The sequence below is a fragment of the Eubalaena glacialis genome, chromosome 6 (assembly GCF_028564815.1).
Source record: "Eubalaena glacialis isolate mEubGla1 chromosome 6, mEubGla1.1.hap2.+ XY, whole genome shotgun sequence".
NCBI classification, from domain to species: domain Eukaryota; kingdom Metazoa; phylum Chordata; class Mammalia; order Artiodactyla; family Balaenidae; genus Eubalaena; species Eubalaena glacialis.
This window is the reverse complement of record NC_083721.1, coordinates 40,703,761-40,725,162: the sequence shown is the minus strand read 5'-3', so window position 1 is coordinate 40,725,162 and position 21,402 is coordinate 40,703,761. Positions and strand designations below refer to the sequence as shown.

The window sequence follows — 21,402 nt, the reverse complement described above, 5'->3', positions numbered from 1 at the left end:
TAAACAAAAGGAAGGAAATAATATAAACAAGAAAAGAAATCTGTGAACTAGGAAAGATAAAAATACAGAAAATTAATAAGATCAAAGGCTGGTTTTTTACCAGAAATTGATCAAATTGATAAACCATCAGCCAGTCAGAAGAGGGAAAAAAACCGAGACAGAGAGAACACACAAACGATAAATATTGGGAATGTAAAGGGAGGCATCACTTTATATCCTAAAGATGTTAAAGAATAACAAAAAATATTATAAACACGATGTCATTACCTTTTAAAATTTAGTAGAAATGGACAAATTACTTGACAGATGCACACTACCAAATCTCATTCAGAAAGGTAGATAGCGTGATCCATTCTATATCTATTTTCTAAAAATTGAAAATTTTAGAATTTAAAAATCTATCCACAAAGATAGATTTTTGTGTAGCTTAAAGTCTATCCACAAAGAAAACTTCACTCCCAATGGCTTTACTGATGAAACCTATCAAACATTTAAGAAAGAAATACACAAACCCTTCCAGTAAATGAAACAGTAAGGGACACTTGCCAATTCATGCTTTAAGGTCAGCAATACTTTGATGTCAAAACCATATAAAGACACTATACAAAAAGATAACTACAAATTAACAGCTTTTATGAACAGAGATGCTAATATTCTTATGAAAATTTCAGCAAATTGAAATAAAAGTATTTTTAAAAAATTCATCATTACCAATGAAGTTTATCCCAGTAGCAAAAGCTTGATTCAGCTTTGGAATTCATCAATGATGTAATTCACTATACTAACAGACTAAAGAAGAAGAACTACATAATCATCATTTCAATAGATGCCAAAAAAAAAAAAAAAAATCACTTGACAAAATTAATTCCCGATAAAAACTCTGAACAAACTAGATGCAAAAGGAACTTCCTCAACCTGAGTAAGGGCCTCTACAAAAAGCCTACAGTTAATGTCATACTTAATGATGAAAGACTGAATGTCTTCCCCTAAAATCAATAAAAAGAGGTTATAAACCACTTTTAACTTTGGAAGTTCTGGCCAGTGTAATAAGGTATAAAAAAAAAAGCATCAAGATTGAAAAGGAAGATGAAAAATTTTATTTACACAGATGACATGATTGTCTATGTAGAAATAAGACAACAGAATAGAATAAAATAGAACAGAATCCACAAACAGGCTACTAGAATAAGTGAGTTTAGGAAGGTTACAGGATAAAAGATCAATATACAAAAAAATGAATGTATTTCTAAATACCAGCAAAACAAAATCAGAAATCTGATGAAAGAAGCACAGGATCAGTATAATTACAAGTGCAAATACTGCTGAGAAAAATTTTAATCTAAATAAATAGAGAGATATAGCATGCTCATGGGTTGAAAGATTAATATTGTTAAGATGGCAAATTGGTTCAATGTAATCCCAATCAAAATCTGATCCTTTTTTGTAGAAATTGACAAGTTTACTTTAAAGTTCATAGGGAAATACAAAGCACCTAAAACAGCCAAAACAATTTTAAAAAGAAGCACAAAACTTAAGGGTTAATGCTATATAACTTTAAGACTTAATTATTAAGTGTTAGTAAAAACAGTGTGGTATTGGCTTAAAAATAGTCATATAGTAAAGCAATTATACTCTAATAAAGATGTTAAAAAAAAAAAGAATAGTCATATAGGTCAATGGAATAGCATAGAGTCAAAAATGAGGCCCACGTGTATTTGAACAAATGATTTTCCACAAAGATGACAAGATATTTGAATAGGGAAACAAATGATGATGGAACAACTGAATATCCAAATGCAAAACGTGAACCTCTACCCTTACCTGACAACATAATAAAATTTAATTCAGTAAGATTCACAGTCCTAAATGTAAGAACTGAAATTATAATACTTCTAGAAGAAAATCTCAGAGAAAATATTAGTGACTTAGGGTTAGGCAAAGATTTCTTAGATAGGACACTAAAAGTACTAAATGACAGAAGAAAAAAATAATAAATCTCACTTGATCAAAATAAAAATCTTCTGTTCCTCAAAAGACACTCTTAGGGAAATAAAGGACCAAGCCAAGAACTGGAAAAAATAACTGCAAAACATATATTTAATAAAGCACTTGCACTCAGAATATATAAAGAACTCTCACAACTAAATAATTAGAAAACAACTTGATGAAAAAAATAGATAAAATATTTCAATAGACACTTTGGCAAAGAAAATATGTAAATGGTGAACAGGCACATGAAAAGATGCTGAACATCATTAGTGATTAGGGAAATGCAATTTAAAATGACAATCTACTACACACCACTAGAATGGATAAAATATAAAGACTGTAAACTCCAACTATTGGCTGGGATGTGAAACAATTTTACTCTCATATATAACTGGTGGGAACAGAAAATATTATAGTTATATATATATTCTCATATATAACTGGTGGGAACAACAACTTTGAAAAATTGTTTAGCATTCTTATACAGTCAAACATACATTTAACCTGTGATCTACCAAGCAATCCCACCACTAGGAAACATATGTTCAAACAAAGACTTCAACTGAATGTTTATAACAACCTTTATCAAAATAGCCGAAACCTGGGAATAACCCAAATGTCCACTGGCTGGTGAATGGGATAGACAAAATGTGAAATGTCCACACAATGAAATAACATTCATCAATAAAAAGGAGTTAGTATTCATACATGTAACAACACTGATTAATCTCAAAATAATTATGAATGAAAGAAGCCATATAAAAATGAATTCACTTTATGATTCCATCTATATAAAATTCTAGGAAATGTAAACTAATCTACAATGACAGATCAGTGTTGCCTAACTATGGAGGGAAACAGGGAGGGATGGGTAGAAGGGATTACAAAGGGAAAAAGGAAACTTTTGGGGATGATGGATATGTTCATTACCTTGACTGTAGTAATGGTTTCATGAGTTAATACATATGTCAAAATGTATCAAATTGTATGCTTTAAAAATGTACAGTCAACTGCATGTCAATTATACCTCAATCATGCTGGTTTTTAAAAATATTTTAAGCAACATACATTTAAAAGTATAACATAAAAATACAGAAAGATAGCCAATCTATTAAAAAAGTACATTTATTATCACAGACCCAATAACAGTTAAAATATCAAGTAAGACACCTATGAGTTAACAATTATTTTCTTGTAACACTGTCTTGTTTTCTAGGACTATTTTATCTTTGCTGTTAACTGACAAGAAGGTGGCTCTGTTTTGAGCAATATTTCTTCCTAGGCATTCATGTCTTTCACAAACTGAAGAATATAATCAGCAGAATACACAATACACAGAATCCTGATAAAAGTCAGCAGAATGATACAGTAAACAAAGGTAAGCCGAAATTGCAGGAAGACGTTAAACGTCATTTCTTAGTAAAGTAAATCACTTACCACCTGTCGTGTCTTTTTCTTAGTTAACTAATTATTCCAACACTGATTTCTACATTTGTTTGAAAAGTTAAAATGAAATTTAATGTTCTACTTACCAGCTGTTTTTCTTGTTTCTCTAAAGCTGCTCGATCTCTGATTATAGCCCTCTGTGTACCTCGTAACTCTCGATTCTGTTCCTTTATTACATCTAAGAGAACCACAAAAGACACCTAAATGTATGAGTTGTAAAATCTTCTTCAATACCATTTAAAATATTGGACTCAGAAACCTCAATAAAAAAAATAAATAAACCTTAATTTACAAGGTGTTAAATTTTTTTTTGTTTCAATTCAATATACTAAAAATTAATCAAATGTTAAAACAAATTATAAATATTGATTATATAAAAAACTATAGAAGTGCAAATATGCAAATATGCTAATAGTTTAGCCAAAAGTATATATAAATCACAGTAAAGTACTCCCTTAGAGAACTGATTATTATACAATGTTTTATATGGCATATATATATATGTCATATGCATACACACGTGCACGCGCACGCACACACACCCCCTTTTCATCTCTCCTTACTCCAGTATTACATGAAATTCCAAGAAGGAAGACAAGCAATGTGTTTATTAAATCTTTTTTCCTACACTAAGTCATCATAACAGAGTGAAGCAGCCGACTTTCCAATGAAGCAGACCTGGATTTGAATCGCACCTCTGCCACTTGATAATTATATGATGATACCTTGCAAAGTTAGTTAACACTCTAAACCTCAGGTTTCTTACAAAATTAGGATTGTTGTTAAGGAGTAAATAACATACACAATGCCATGATATATTGTAAGTGTCCAGTCATTGTTAATGTCTTTCTCATTTATCTCAATTCATCTGGATCCACCGGCCTTACCTTTTTTTTTTTAAAAGATTTTTTTGATGTGGACCATTTTTAAAGTCTTTATTGAATTTGTTACAATATTGCTTCTGTTTTATGTTTTGGTTTTTTGGCTGTGAGGCATGTGGGATCTTAGCTCCCCGACCAGGGGTCAAACCCACACCCCCTGCATTGGAAGGTGAAGTCTTAACCACTGGACTGCCAGGGAAGTCCCAGCCTTACCTTTTGAAGACTTAAAATATTAGTCTGAGACTGACAGACTATCATTTGGGTTAACTGTTACTAAATAGTGATTTCTTCAAAGGATCACAGATATGGATAGTAATGTTTGCCAAAACTCTTCCCTCATTGTCAGGAATCTTGCTAAGTGCTTTACATACAGTATACAGTATAATGTTCACAATAATGCCATGGAGTTGGTTTTTCTATTATTTTATATATATGAGAAAACTAAGTGTTAGCAAGTTTAAATAATGTGCCCAAGGAATCCAAGTGTTGTCTCCTGAATCAGTGATCTTAATCATTTCACTAGAGTACCTTTTTAGTAAAGAGGTAGATTTAAAACCACCACCACCACCACAACAGAAAGAACAGTCTCTTCATCAAATGGCACTGGGAAAACTAGATATCCACATGACACACACACAAAAAAAGAAATTGGACCCCTACCTAACACCATATATAAAAATTAACTCATAAAAGATTAATGACCCAAATATAAGAGCTAAAATCATAAAACTCAGAAGAAAACACAGGAGTAAATCTACATGATTTGGGATTTGGCAATTGATTCTTAGATATGACACTAAAAGCACAAGCAACAAAAGAAAAAAATAGATAAACTGGACTTCGTGAAAATTAAAAACTGTGATTAAAGGACATTATCAAATGAAAAGACAGTGTAGAAAATGGGAGGAAATATATGTAAATTATATGAGTCTAGTATCCAGAATATATAAAAAACTCTGACAACTCAAAAACAAAAGACAAACAACTCAATAAAGGAGTGAAGGCCTTGAATAGACATTTCTCCAAAGAAGATACACAAATGGCCAATAAACACTTGGAAAAGATGCAAAATGTCATTAGTCATGAGGAAAACCAGATACCACTTCACATCTGCCAAAATGGCTATAATCAAAAACAGGAAAATAAGTGTTGATTTGCCAGTAGGAATGTAAATTATTTCAGCCACTGTGGGTAACAGTTTGGTGGTTCCTCAAAAAGTTAAACATAAAATTACCAAATCACCTCACAATTCCCCTCCTAGGTATTCACCCAAAAGAACTGAAACAAGTACCTAAACAAATACTCTACACAAATGCAGCGCTATTTACAATAGTCAAAAGGTGGAAACAACCCAAATATCCGTGAACTGATGAATTCATAAACAAACCGTGGTATATACATATAATATAATGGAATATTGTTCAGTTATTTTAAAAAATGAAGTACTGATACATACTGCAAAATGGATAAACCTCAAAAGCGTGCTAAGTGAAAGAAGCCAGTTACAAATGGTCTTTTATGATTACACTCATATGAAATATCCAGAATAGGTAAATCCACAAAGACAGAAAGCAGATTGATAGTTGCCAGGAGTTGGAGAGAGGGGGGAACAGATGAGTCACTACTTAATGGATACAAGGTTTTATTTTAAAGTGATGAAAATGTTTTAGAACTAGAGATGGTGGTTATACACCATTGTGAATGTACTAAATGCTACAGACCTGTTCACTCTAAAATGATTAATGTCATGTGACTTTCATCTCAATTAAAACAGCAGCAAAGCAAGCAACCGTTATCCTTTTTAGTGATGGAGCATCACAACTTATATTCTACACATTTCTGTTTTAATGAAACTTTACTCAGAATACAAATAACTAATTACACTGAGTAATAGACACTATAGTAAGTGCTTCACAACAACCCCCAAAGGTAGGTACTATTATCTCACTTGTTTCAGAGGGGGGGAATTGATATTTGGTGAGGTAATCTGCCCAAGGGAGAAAAAGTGGTAGGATTCACATACAGCATTCTGATTCCAAGGCCTCTGATTTTAAATATGCTATTACACTGTGAAGTTTTTAGGAAAACAAAAAGTAAAGTTATCAGAGATATAATCCTTATAAATATAGATCCATATCAATAAAAACACTGTTAAAACAGAATGAAAAACATTTCAAGTCATTATATAGAATATAACTAATCAACTACAATGACTTTCTGAATAAAAGTTAAAATAAGATGCCAGAGCTCCTATATCCTACATACAAGACATCTATTTCTCCTCCTTTACTTACTCTGTTTCTCAATGAAGTTATATTGGTGGACATCTCATGCTCAGGATTTACTAAGAACACATTCTATATGTTCCTTAAATATAAGCATATGAAACCATACAATATCTACATGGGAGGTGAAATGAGAGGGAGCTCTCTCCCTCCACCAACTTCCTTCTGGATGGGAAACGTGTTTCATTTTAAAAAGAGGGAAGGAGATATTCTATAGACAAATATATTTGGGAAATGTTCAAGTTGGAAAAAAAAAATAACGATTTCTTTGCTTCAAGGCTTCTAAGAACATTTAACATAAGAATATACATTGTCAATCTTTAAGGGGAGAATATGTGAGAGATTGTTGCCCAAATTTATTAAGCCAAGGATCCCTTTTAAGAAATCTCTATTAACATTTCTCAGATATAACTGTTTCATGGAGCATTGGTCGGGATCCTATTCTAAAATAACATGACTTATTAGTTTGCTAGGGCTATCATAACAAACACCACAGACTGAGTGCTTAAACAACAGAAATTTATTTTCTCCTAGTTCTGGAGGCTGTAAATCCAAGATTAAGGTGCTGGCAGGGTTGGTTTTTCCTGAGCCCTCTCTCCTTGGCATGCAGATGTCCACCTTCTTGCTGTGTCCTCACATGGCCTCTTATCTGTGTGTGCCCATCCCTGGTATCTCTTCCTCTTCTTATAGGGACACCAGTCGTATTGGATTAGGGCTCCACCCTCATGATCTCATTTAACCTTAATAATCTCCCTAAAGACCCTATCTCCAAATACAGTCACATTAGGAGTTGGGGCTTCAACATACCAATTTTAAGGGGACATAATTAGGTCCACAACACATGATATTTTTCCTCTGACATCTACAGATTCATACTAAACAAAATAACAAAGAAAGCTCTCATTTCCCCTTTCAAAACAATCATCAGCCTTTTCATCCTCAACATTTAAACCCTCCAAATTTTTATCTTTTGGTCTTAGTTCCCTATTTTGCCCAAGGCAATGGATTGGTATGAAAACATTCACCACTTATCCTACTATTTCAATAGAAAATATGCCCTAAATTTAAAACTATGAAATTACAAATGAACTTTTAGAGTACAGCCCCTTTGTATACTAAAAACTCCCTGAACTCAACTAGGATAAGATGAAATATTAAAATAATGATGACGGTCTCCTAAAGTTACAAAAGTACTGGACTGAAAGAGAAGTCACCGTATTGATAAGTTGAATTGTGACCAGGTAATTGACACAGCGCAAAGCACTGTGAAACACTACTGAAAGCCTTGACTGCTAAGATCTAGAATGTTATTCACATACATTTTTTTCATTACTTGGGTGGCATAATGAAAAATACATTATTTGGTGTTTGGCTTGAGTTCCTGGCACAAAGGTCCTAAAACCCCTGGAATTTCCTGAGTGATAGAAACATCTTTTGACTCAGAGAGGGGTACACCTAGATAGCTTCAGGATGGGGCTGGTTACCAGAAAGTCCAAATATTTGATTAGAAGGTGGGGAATTTCAGCCCCATCCCTCAGGGGAGGGGAGTGGGGCCAGAGGTTGGGTTATAATAACTCTTGAACAAAGACATTGGAAGAGCTTCTGGGTTCGTGAACATATTGATGTTCTGGGAAGGTAACATGTCCAGAGAGGGCAGAGACGCTCTGAGCTGCACCCCTCACCCCACCCCCCCCTGCATAATAACTTGCTTCCATTTGGCTGTTCCTGAGTTGCATCCTTATAATAAAATGGTAATACTAAGTAAAGCACTTTCCTGAGTTATGAGTTGTTCTAGTGAATTACCAAACCTGAAGAGGGAGTTGTGGTGACACTAGAATTTATAGCTGGTCGGTCAGAAGTACTGGTGGTAATCTAGGACTGCGACTGGCCTCTTAAGTGAGGACAGCCTTGTGGACAGAGCCCTTAACCTGTGGTGTGGGGTCTGTGCTAACTCCAGACAGTTAGTGCTAGGATTGAACTGAACTGCTGGAGACACCCAGTTGGTGTCAGAGAATCAGAGTAAAGAACAGATATAGCCATCTTTGTTGAAAAACAAGTATGACATGAAATTTTAACAAAACATAATTTAATTAAAATAGTTTGACTTCACTTTTCTTAATTTTATGTAACTATGTGTACCATAACTGTCACTGTATATAAGAGAAGGAAAATAAAGAAAATTAACTACTGCATATTCCACAGCCTATTGTTAATAGACCTATTAATATTTAAACAGTTCTAGGCTATAAACCAAGAGCATCTAATGTTATACTAAAACAGAGTCATAACACTTTAAAACATATTAAGGTAAGTAGGAAAAGGCAGTAAAATATTTTTTCATATGAGATGATAGGTGTATCTTATAAAACAAATTACTCTTTAATTTTCTTTAAAAACAATCCCTGCACTAAACCCCCAGTTAATGATTTGGTCTTCTAGATAATTCAGAAGGAATAATATGAGAAAGATTCTGAGACTATTTTAATGTTTTTAAGGCCAAGTTTATTTCCAATCATATTTATTTCTTAGTAGGTCTGATTTATTCCTAAGATTACAAGTTCTTTAAGAGCAAGAAACACATTTTATTTTATTTACCTATCTGTATTCCCATTTTACTTCGTGTCAACTATACCAATATATTAGTTAACAGTAATCTAAGGCAGCACAAAAATATATATCAAAATGTAAAAGGATTTGCCTTATAGTCATAATTTAACACATTTCTTTAAAAATATATAATAAAATCTATTGGTTATCAAAAAAGATGGCTGATAATTTAACAAATTATCATAGTAAAATCTGAACTACGATAGATACCTTTCTACAATGGAAAAATGTAACACTGAAATAATCAGGTGTTTCTCTTATAATTTTTTGCTGTCCCCTTTTTTCATTCTGAGTTATGACCATGACAGAAATATGTGCAAGTACTGCTGACCTAGGAGAGACGGAGCGCTTGGCTCTGCCTATCCTGTGCTTCCCTGTCCATCCCGTTTCCTCCTCGAGTCAAGAGCACTCCCTGAACTCTCATACGCCAGCACTTCTTCTACCTCGTGCGGTGTTGTGAAGCGTTTCGTAACAGGTGGCTACAGGGAACTTGCAAACTGTGAAAATACATGGAAGTGCCTGTGGCGTGCTCTGTTACCATTTGATGAGGTCCAAAGGGTCTGGGGACTCCCCCACCCACCACCCTCTCCTCACCCACACCCAGCACAACACTGAGAAAAAGCCACTCAGGCCAGCTCCACTCTGGGCACTAAAGCCTGTCTCAAGCCTTTCAGGCTCTTTTTACTGAACAAAAGAACACATGTATACATTAGAGTGATAAGATCACTGACGTAAATTTTGGGCTTAAGAAGATACAGACAGAAAAGCTCATTCTGTACTCTTTGGTTCTGAGCCAATAAGGCCTATCTGCTTACAGAAAAAAGAAAGAAAGAAAAAAGCCAAAAAATAAAAAATAAAATCTAAAAGGGCCTCCCATGTGGTCTAGCTCACTAGAATTCTCTACTGGGGTTTGAGGCCAAGCCCCAACTTGAATTATGGCTGTCCTTCTAGACCCTGCTCATTTACATGCTATTTGCACATCTGAGGATTCAAGCAAAAAGTGGTTACCAACTGCAAATATGGACATTTATTAATTTGTGAGTAATATCCTCTAAAGTGCCTATCTTTTGAGAAAAGGGAGGGGGCCTGTCTCAAGCTTTCAGGATAGTTCAGGATTACTGCCCCATGAGCGCTAAGGCACAACTCACCGACTGTACCACTCAGCTGGATTCAAGCTGGTCTCTTAGACAGCATCCGCACTACCGTGTACTGGGTTTGCCGCTTTACTATAAGGTCATGATGGACTTTTTAATCTAACAGATTTTTTCTGCTTTTAAATGTATTTCTTCAGAGAAAAATCATTTTGATTTATGCAACTTTATTGCCTACCAATTATTCTGAATCTAATGATCACATGGATTGAGAAAGGAGCACAAAATGCTCCCACATCCTGCTTTACCATCTCCATTAACTGGGTTTTGGAGATCAAGATCCAAGAGGAAAGTGAGCTTCCTCTTCAGATTTCATGTGCAAGCTCTGCAAGCTAGTATCGATGGAAATAGTGGGTACTGTGGCACTGGTATAGTGGGACAATGGATATTAGGTAAACCCTGATCATGGCTATGAACAGAAGAGCTGGGAGTGTGAGTTCAGCTACAGCAGTCATGGTGGAGCTCACCAATGAACAATAAAGGGGGATCGGGGTCCTGGCCATTTGGGACTATACCACCTTCTTAGGTTGATGAGGAGAAAAAAACTGAAAAATGCTCCAAACTCAAAGGTTAAGGGGTAAGAAACAAATACTAAAGGCCAGTAACCAGAAAATACCGGCTCTAAAAGCCAAATTTACTCAGAGGCAGAAGAACAATGACAATAAGAGAGTGGGTGAGGAGAAATCAGTATTTGATATGCAAAGCAAACTTGTTTCTCAGGCTTTGGACATGATATATGAGAAATCAGGGAGAAAAGGTATCAGCTTAATCAGTTTTAAACACATGAAAAAGAAAAAATAAAAACAAAAATAAATAAACTATAGGAAACAGAAAGGACAGTAGAGAATCATGCCAACAGCTTTACTCTATACATAGATCCACTTAAGAACCAGGCTGAAGTTGAAAACCACAGCAGGACTCACCTGGAAGAGGTAGAACACTAAGAAGAGAATAGGAGTCTAGCCCTAAGGTAGGATAAAAGGAAGCAATAAGGAATGTTTTTCCCCCCACCAGTAAAGTCTCAAAAGTCACTCAAGCCCTGAGGAATTCATTGAAATAAATTTGTTCATTATTATTAAAATATCAGTGTTTTCAAGAGCTGAAGTAAGGTTTTGAGATGTCAGCTGTTGGCAGATCTTTGGGTCTTATGTGGTTCTCAAAGACACAGCCTTTGGCATCATCATCAATAACAGCTTCAGAAAACTGTCAAACGGCAGTTTTCAGCTTAGATAAGTAAGGGAATGAGGGAATGATCCTTTGAAAGAACAGTCTCACAGATATATGGATGGACTTGAAGGTAGAAAATGGTAGCCCGAAAAGAAATACCAGTCTTTGGTATCATGCTTGGGATGGAGAAATACAGAGGAAAGACATTTTCCTACAGAAATATCTGTTCCTAGGCTTCTGAAAGGGCCTCCTGCCTCGCTGTTCTCTATGCCTAGGAGGCTCGCGTACCAGATCATCACATGACTATTTCTTCTCAACATTCTGTTTTTCCCTCAAATGCCATGTAAGAAGGGAAATCTTTTTTCATCACCCAGGTAACCACTCTCCCACACACACAAACAACAACAAAAACAGCAATAATGGATTTGGGAGGGGGGGGCAATAGAGGAAATTTTGAATTTCATTCCATATTAAATAATGTTATTGTATACTATTAAATTTTTTGAGAGTCATAATGGCATTGTGGTTATACAGGTGAACATCCTATTCTTGGGAAATATTTGGTGGACTATTCAGAGATAGTTTCATTATGTCTGTAAGTTACCCTAAATAGTTCAACAAGAACCCACATATGTGTATATAAGTACATATGAAGACATACACACATAGAGGAGGGAGAGAGAGAGCAAATGTGGCATAATGTTAATAATTGGTGCATTTAGGCAATGCGAAAATGGGTGTTCATTGAATACTGTCACTTCAACTTTTCTGTAGATTTGAAATTGTTCAAAATAAAAAGAGAATAGTCTACATTCCTAAAAATAAACAAATAAATAAATAAAGTATGGAGAATTTTTGCTCAGAAAAATGCTTAGAAGAGAGAACGGTGCTCCTGAATCCCTTATTCAATTATTTTTCTTTGGTGTGCCAAGAATTTAGGGACCAAACAGAAAGTAATTTGAGTTTTTAAATATTCAGAATAATAATCACTCTGGGAACACACAACACGCTAGGAAAGATCTGGGTACTTACTGTAGGTAGCACCATAAGAATTTTGTATTTTACTTGGAAGAAAGCAGAATGTTTCTGAAGGGGATATAATTTATATAGATGGTAAATTTTATTCCTTCTTGAGCTATAAAAAATGTGGCATCACAACTGACTCTTGACAGATTTATCCAACTTAGTCAAAACTTCACAGGTTCTGAACTCTGGAAAACTAGCATACATGGATACCACCCCAATGAGGCAAAACCCAAGAAGCTTTGTTCCTCTACTGTCAGTAACATTCCTCAAATTATCTCTAAACTTGTACTAAGGTTCGAGGTGAGTGGCGATAATATGGACGTAGACTATAGTAAGCTCTGGATACTGGGAACACAACTTTTGGTTAGTAAATGCTACTATTTTGGAATTTAGTCTCTAAATTCTAAACTGCTGCAGTTATTTTCATTTATGCTGAAGACTCTCTGCAACCTTGCAAATGTGGAATGAAGGAAAAACTTAGAAAAAGCATAATCCAACTTTGGAAGTGCGTGAGGATCTACTTTGGTTCTGGCGAATGCAAATCGGGAAGCAGATGGGGGGAACACAAGGAGTGAGGCATTTAACATAATTTGAGGTGGCATCAAAGAAGAATTTCTAGAAAAAGAAAAAACCTGAGACAGTTCAAGTAAGCTAGAGGAAGAAAAAAAAGAATTCTATGCATAAAGTCATCATAATTTAAAATATGTCAGAGTGGGTAAGAGTATGGTATATACAGATGAATATGAGAAGTGCTCTTGGAGAGTAAAATGACATGGCTAGAAAGGAAGACAAGGACCACATCAAGCAGGGCTATACATACCTTATTAAAGAGCACTCACTTGATCCTTTTAGTGCTAGAGACTCAAATGGATTTATACTGAGGAATAGCATAGTAAGATTTGGATTTCATATATATCAATCACACAGGCAACTTTGTATTGAGTTGGCCAAAAAGTGCCTTTGGTTTTTAAGTAAAAATAAAAGACACATTTTTCATTTTCACCAAGAACTTCATTGAACAACGTATTTACCATTTTGTTCCACTACCTTCTGCCATTTTTCAGGCAACTTCATAATTCCATCTTCCCAAAACTTTTTATTTTTTTGAGAAAAGAACTGTTCCAGGTGCCTTTTACAGTCTTCCAGGGAATTGAAATTTTTTCCATTAAGAGAATTTTGTAAAGACCGAAATAAATGGAAATCTGAAGGTGAAATGTCTGGTGAATACAGCGGATGAATCAGAACTTCCCAGCCAAGCTGTAACAGTTTTTGCCTGGTCATCAAAGTAACATGCAGTCTAGCGTTATCTTGATAGAAGATTATGCGTTTTCTGTTGACTAATTCTGGACGCTTTTCGTCGAGTGCTGCTTTCAGTTAAGTCTAATTGGGAGCAGTACTTGTGGGAATTAATCGTTTGGTTTTCTGGAAGGAGTTCATAACAGAGGACTCCCTTCCAATCCCACCATATACACATCACCTTCTTTGGATGAAGACCGACCTTTGGTGTGGTTGGTGGTGGTTCATTTCACTTGCCCCACGATCTCTTCCATTCCACATTATTGTGCAGTATCCACTTTTCATCGCCTGTCACAATTTGTTTTTAAAACAGAATATTTTCATTACGTTTAAGTAGACAATCACATGCAGAAATACCGTCAAGAAGCTTTTTTTCGCTAAACTTATGTGGAACCCAAACATCAAAGTGATTCACATAACCAAGCTGGGGCAATGGATTTTCAATGCTTGATTTGGATATTTTGAGTATGTCGGCTATCTCCCGTGTGGTATAACATTGATTGTTCTCAATTAATGTCTCGATTTGATCCCTATCAACTTCAACTGGTCTACCGGAACGTGGAGCATCGTCTAGCAAGAAATCTCCAGCAGGAAACTTCGCAAACCACTTTTGACACGTTCGATCAGTCACAGCACCTTCTCTATATGCTGCACAAATCATTTGTTGCATTTCAGTTGCGTTTTTACCTTTCTTGAAATAATAAAACATAATATGCCGAAAATGTTGTTTTTTCTTCCATCTTCAATATTAAAATGGCTATACAAAAATTCACCAATTTTGATAAGTCTTTTTTTTTAAATGCACGCTGATATGACAGCCATTACATACAATCTAACAAAATTGTTTCGAATGAAGTTAAAGACAACTAAGTGCTACTAGAGCCATCTTACAGAAAAAAAACAAACAAACTTTTTGGCCAACCCAATAGATGAATGATTTAAAGGCTATGAAGTTACAGGAAAGAAACACAGAAAAGTGATATAGTAAAGTGTAAGATAAATGGGATCTGAATAAGAGTAAGGAAGATCATATGTGCCAAACATTTAAGAGGCAAAAGAAAAAGGACTTGGTAATTAATTGAAGGTGGAGGGCAAAATCAAGAACTGCCAAACACTAGAAGAGGAGAACCCAGTAAAGGAACTGACTTGAAGGAGATGGTGATGAATTCTGTTTGGGATCTGTTTTAATTTGAGGTATTTGGGACATCAAGGCGGAGATACTTAGCAAACTATTGGATACATTCGTCTGAAACTCAGAAAAATATATCTAGAGATACACAATTGGGATCCATCAGCACTTGGGTTATATCTAAAACCATAAGAGTTTAGATAAGATCATGTAGGGAGAGAATGTACGATTAGAATAGTGGTAGTTCAAGATAGAACCAAGAAAAATACTAACATTTAAAGGGCAGGTTCAAATAAGAAAGGAAGAAAGGAGGAAAGGAGGGAGGAAAGAAGGAAGGAAGGAAGAAAGGAAAAAAGAAAGAAAAACATAAAAGGAAAAGGAAAAAGAAAAAGAGTAGTCAGAAAAATTTGAGGAAAATTAAGACAGTGTTATGTCATGCGAGCTGAAAGAGAATTTCAAGGAAGAAATTATTGTCAAAATCAAATGCAAAACATAAGCCCAAGAGATGATCACTAAAAAATGACCACTGGATTTGGTGATCTAGAAGTCACTGATGATCTTAGCAAGATCTCATTCATTACATGAGATGTAAAACAAACTGCTGTACAATGGGGGGCATCAGAGAAGTAAAGAAGTGAAGATAGGAGACATCACCACTCCTTCGAGAGGTTTCGATGAAGAGCAAAAAGAGACTGGAAAATACTTCCTAAGAAAATGTTGGGTTAAGGGAGAGTCAGGAAAAGGAGGGTTGTTTCCAGTTCTACCACCATTAGAAATTAAAGTTCTAATACTAATTCTGAGAGAAAAGAGTCTGGCTCACAGACAAAAGGTAGGTGTACATGGTACCTACCAAAAGCTGAGAATTCCATGTACTTAGCAAGAACAGCAAAATTAAACTGTGCCACAGGCTCTCCAATAAGAAGAAATAACAATGGTAATACCCAAAGAGATGAGGTCCTGGCTCTGCTGCAGGCCTGTACCCAAGACCGGCCCGTAGCCAAGTTAATTTAGTAGCTGTGTGATCTTGGGCAAGTTACTTAGTCCTTTGCCTCTCAGTTTCCTCATATACAAAGTGGGGATAATAATAGTACTTATAGGTTTTGTAAGAATTAAATAAGATACTGATACAAAATGCTAACAGTGCTAACTTAGACTAATACCTCAAATTTGTCTTTGTTGAGGATAACAGACAAAAAGTATATAGTGCCTAAAGAACTTCACTTTTTAAGAGGCATATTTAGTTGTGCATTCATGACAAGTCCTCATGGCATCCTGATTTATAGGTTCATAATTAGCTTCAATAAATAGGTCACCATTAGTCCACTTAGGAAAAAAACAAAAGAAAAACAAAAAACAAAAAAACACTGTAGATAAACACATTGCCATATATATGCCTTATATATATGTGTATATCTTATAAATCAGTAAAAGTACTCAACTGTAATTTCAAATTCAAAAGAATCTCTTTAGCATTGAGGTACAATTCTCATTAATTTTTGTAACAAAGTATATACTGCAGAGACTTGTTCATCTTTATGTCAAAAATGAATTAAACATAACTCTGAATAGTAATAAGTGCTGTAATGTTGTCTCCCTTTTTAATTTACATGTGCAGTATTTTTTAATGATATAGTATGCAACTCTTCTAGCCAATCCAAAGAGACAAAAAGATTCAATTATTCTCCAGCTCTATAAGCAGTTACATATTTTCCTTTTATATCAGAATTTCATTGCTGCTGAAACAGATAAAAAGACAGCATACAGTAAAAGATCTTGTGATCAATAATCAACGAGTCTAAGGATCTGGGAGAAATGCATAAGAATACATTTAATTTCATAATATATAGCCTCATTATTGCTAAGAAGAATGCTGTCACCTTTTAAACAAAACACCTTATTTTTGATAAAACAAAGAATAAAAACATCAGTAAATCTCTAGATCAAAATAACGAAAGTACAGATCAGATCGACAGTTAAGATGTCATTAAGTGATCTGAATTGACATGATAATTTAAGAAAACATCAAGTATGCAGTTTGGTAGTTATAGTAAATGTACATAGTGGCCAAATTTATATTCAGAAATTTCATACACAGATCTTTAAGACAGTAGTATAGTTCCTTCCAAAAGTCCTTAGGATCTTTTTCTCGCAAATAAGTCTATTTAGCAAAAACATTATTTCTTGGATGAATTAACCCAACTTCAAATAAATATACAGTTAAACACCCTCACTGCACATCCTCATTGTCTTTTTTTTTTTTCTGCTCTATACTTCAAGTACAATAGTCACTAGATTGCCAAAAGCACCAGGAAGCACAGCACTGAAAATATAGAACTGATATTCATGTCTTTGTAAATATTTGACAGATATCAAGCAATTAAAGCTAGGATGTTTGGCTTTTAATGTTAATTTTTAAAATTTAATTTGTAACATCACAGTAAGAAAGATGCAACCCTTTTCCTCTGTTTAGTAAATTCTCACTCTATAAAACTGAAACAAAAAAAATGAACAATTTTTTCCCCTGGAGTACTATACAATGACTGAAAATCATATTACTGGTACTGAAACACTGAAAAACTAAAGTGCCATGTTAAAGATTAAATAGGATTCTCAGGTAAAACACACATAAAACTCTATTCACATAACTGTATTACTTCCTATCCCAACCTGGTAGTTATTTCAGGTATTGTAAGTGGTATTTCTCAGTTAATAAAAGGCCAATTTCACCCACTCAGAATAAGCGAAAATATTATTATGCTCTGTGATAAATTAGGGGTAAAATGCCATTATGTGTTGAAGTAAAGGGTAGGGTGGCAGGGTAAAGATATGTTTTTGTCATCCTCCACAAAATAACTGTGCTGGCCTTGGAAAAGTCACTACAAAGGAATGAAGGAGTTACCCCAGGTCTGGACTGACCACCCTGTTTGTACCAATCACTGTCTAGCTACCACTGCTCCTTTTGTGGCAGAGTTAGACCCTTACAAAGAAGTGATTCTTCGACTGAACCAGCAACAACCTAGATTCAACATGTAATGAGAAACACGATTTTTAGATAACTTGAATGAATTTGATTCCTAGTAGAGTCAATGAAATTATCAAGACTAATTAAACAGTTACATAAACACATATTACAGTCATTCCTTATAAATACCCATTTGTATGTTCCTGTACATTCACTTTTTTCCCCTTAACATGACATTGAGCTAAATGTCTGAAGCAATGCAAGTCTCTTAAAATGTAAACTTCTAGGCAGATAATGCATACCATATCTCTTTAGATAGCAAAAGACAATCATAAGGGAGAAAAATCTACTATGAAAACTAAATCCAGGCACTTCCCCTGGATTTCTTTAATTTTTCTACCGGTGTCAGTCAAGAAGCATTTTGTTCACGTCTCTATTGATGGGGTGTTCCTAGGGCAAGACCGGCCCGTACCTAAGTTCGTTTTGTAACAGTAGCCTATTACACCCTCCCCCACCTCAACACAGGTTTCCGGTTTGGATGCCCAGAAGTAGTACGGCTCCAAACTGAAGGAGCAGTAAACCAAGCAGGGGAAACCAATAAGAAATTCATCAAATCACCAAGTCTAATGACACTCAAGGGCCAGCCACATCCTGCCTCCTTGGATGCTCAGGATCCCGCTAAAGGAGAAACCTGGGGGCGGGGCTGTTAAGGACTATGTTATCAGAGAGAGGAAGCCAGACTGCCCAGGTGAGGTTGAGGTGGGGTGAGTCAGAAGAGATAGGGAAACAGAAAAGTGACGCACGAGGTAGGTCAAGTGGTCACCTGTGGGGCCACTTGATCCAGCCCCGCCCCCAGGGACAGCAACATGAATCGCGGCCGGAAGCCCCCAAAATACGCCGGGGAAAGACAGAGCTGGGCCCCTTCGGCCCGGCCTGGAACTCACCATCCACGGTTTTCTTCTTGAAGAGGGACGCCATGGTCAGGGACCGCGCCCGGGCAGCCCGGCTCGGCCCGGTCCGGCCCGCGACTGGGAAAGACCGGAGGGAAAGGACAGGCCTTTGGAGGGCTCGGGACAGCGGAGCGGATGGGCAAGAGAAGAGGGCGGGGTCTCCAGGCAGGACCCGCGGAGGGCGGGTATCCACGAACCCTGCCGCAACAGAGTTGCCCTCAGCTCAGGTGACCGCGAACTAAGACACTTTTTGGAGAAGTCACTTCCAGGCGGCGCCTGCGCGATCTGCGCGTGCGCCTGCGTACTGCGGCGCATGAAGCTGCAGCCGCTGCCCTCACTTCAGCTGCTGCCCGCTCTCCCGCTTGCAGCGTCCCGGTGTGGCGAATCATGCGAGGCTTGAGGTGGTAGCAGTGCGTGGGAGACTGCGGGCGGTGTCAGGTGGCTTCAAGGTGCGGGTTCCGTGCTGAAAGCTGACAGAGATGAGCCTTACTTAGCGCTCTTCTTGCCCCGGAGAAGCTGGAAGTGGGGGGGGGGGGTCCCCAGAATCCTAGGACAAGCGTGGGTTGTCCTGGAACCAGTTGATTTACGACCATCCCCTTGCTGTCTGTATCAAGGCATACATAAGTGCAGGGGCTGGTGATAATGCTGAGGTCCGAGCCCCGGTGGTATTTGTCTCGGGAGTTCACGCTCTTTTGGGCCCTGACTCGCTCAGCGGTCTCTCCGACGCCGCCCACGCAGCCCCCTGCCGGACCCGAGGCGCTCACTGCGGCCCTGAGCCCGAGGCTCTGACCATCAGGTGTGGGTCTCCGGGGATCCGGTTTCTAGGCTTGGGAGTGGCGGGGGAGGACGGGAATGGGAGCAGCTCCCTTAAGGCAACATTTTTTATTTAATGTTCTTGGCTGGAAACATGAAAAAAGAAATCCATACACATTTGTTGTATACCTGTTTAAATGTCTCCAACTCTATTTCTTTAATATCTCAATTTCTTGTAATTGCTCAAGAAAAATTTATGGCTACACTGTGAACCTATTAGAATGCTACATACCTGTACATTGGTATTCACTGTGGAAAAAAGCTCCATATTATGTAAAAGGAAAAGCATAATGAATTATTTCAAGAATCCTTCTGTGTATAAGCGTAAATATGGGAAATACTGTCTTTGGATCAAGACCTTGAGTTCATCGTTCATTTTGTGAGTGTGTGTGTGTGTGTGTGTGTGTGTGTGTGTGTCTTTCTCTTTCTGTGTGTACACATCTCTTTAATATATTATTTTGCTATTTGGAATCTTAATTTTGCTTTGAACTTTTTTCTCCCAATCTATTAGTGCTTTAAGCAGCACTGCCTTCCACAGAATGAAAATTATAGTACTTTTTTACAAAGATGTGATTTATGATAGGAAGACACCTCAATAATAGTATCGGTATTATCAGTCACCTCTGGCTTTAAGAATCATGTCTCAAGGATTTTTAAGTATTTGGGGTAGTCAGACTTTCCTTCCCCATTTTTCCCCCTCTTGAGACATCAAAGCCCTCAGGGCCACTGATCATCCCGCTGTTGCTGCTAAAATTGAGCTAAGAGTCTGCTCGTGAAAACTTTCTCAGAGTAACATAGTAGTATGCAAGGTATAGGTATCTTACTCCTTCTCAAGTTATTTGAGATATTGTGGGAAGGTGAAGAAGTAAGGAAACAGGAAAAAAAAAAAAAAACGTAAGCAGGAAACAGCCTCTGCCCCCAAGTCCCGGCCTTTCTTGGGGTAAGCTCTATAGCAAAAAGGCGGTTTGCCCTGGCTGCCTGTTGTAATGAATAGCATTGAGCTGTGCTTGAGTGCCTGAGAGGCAATAAGCTGTGATGTGTCTAGTGATCGTATTCCTCCCTGCTGCAGTCACCCTTGTTTTATTACTCCCACACAATCCCCCCCACTGACCCAATTGTAACAGTTGGGAAAATGCCAAAATACTTAGCAACCATATGGAAGACCCTCCAAAAGTGCACAGCAGGAGCTAAAGACAGGGCTTCCTCATTACAATAAAGACAAAATAGAAATATGCAGTATTTAAGCTCAGCAGTCAAATAGTTTAATTCTCCCCTGGTTTGAAGCAGGCTGATATGCAGCTGATAAGCAAACTGGCATCCATTCTGATTAGTTGCTGGCCAAACTACTGGTTTATATTTTGTAGATCACTCCTTATTGAAAGGCATGTACACTTAAATATAACTGAGATTTAGGACACCAAGGTACCATAAATTAGAATACAATGGTATTTTTCATTTGTTCAAAACCACCATCATCGCATACAAACTCACTGAATCAACAAGACATATATATAAGCATAGTGGATAGAGAAGATGTTTTAATGTTATTCTTTTTAAACCTCATTAAGAAATAATGAACTAATATCCTATGGTCGTTATGACCCAATACTAGTCTTCCAAACTGCTCAGGCAGTGAAAAATATATTTGTTATATACCTAATGACACATGCCATGTTTTGTGTGAAGAAACAAATACAGTC

General features: G+C 36.6%; 1 protein-coding gene across 1 annotated transcript in view; it reads right to left on the bottom strand.

The window, feature by feature from the left end:
* Window positions 1-19,186, bottom strand: part of CHMP2B (charged multivesicular body protein 2B) — a 29,901-nt gene extending 10,715 nt beyond the window's left edge. The window contains exons 1-2 of the mRNA XM_061192982.1: window positions 18,884-19,186; window positions 3,522-3,613 (exon numbers count right to left, since the gene is read on the bottom strand). Of these exons, the coding sequence (XP_061048965.1) occupies window positions 3,522-3,613; window positions 18,884-18,917 (126 nt within the window). The 5' untranslated portion in view covers window positions 18,918-19,186. The remainder of the gene's footprint in view (window positions 1-3,521; window positions 3,614-18,883) is intronic.
* Between the last annotated feature and the right edge of the window lie 2,216 nt (window positions 19,187-21,402).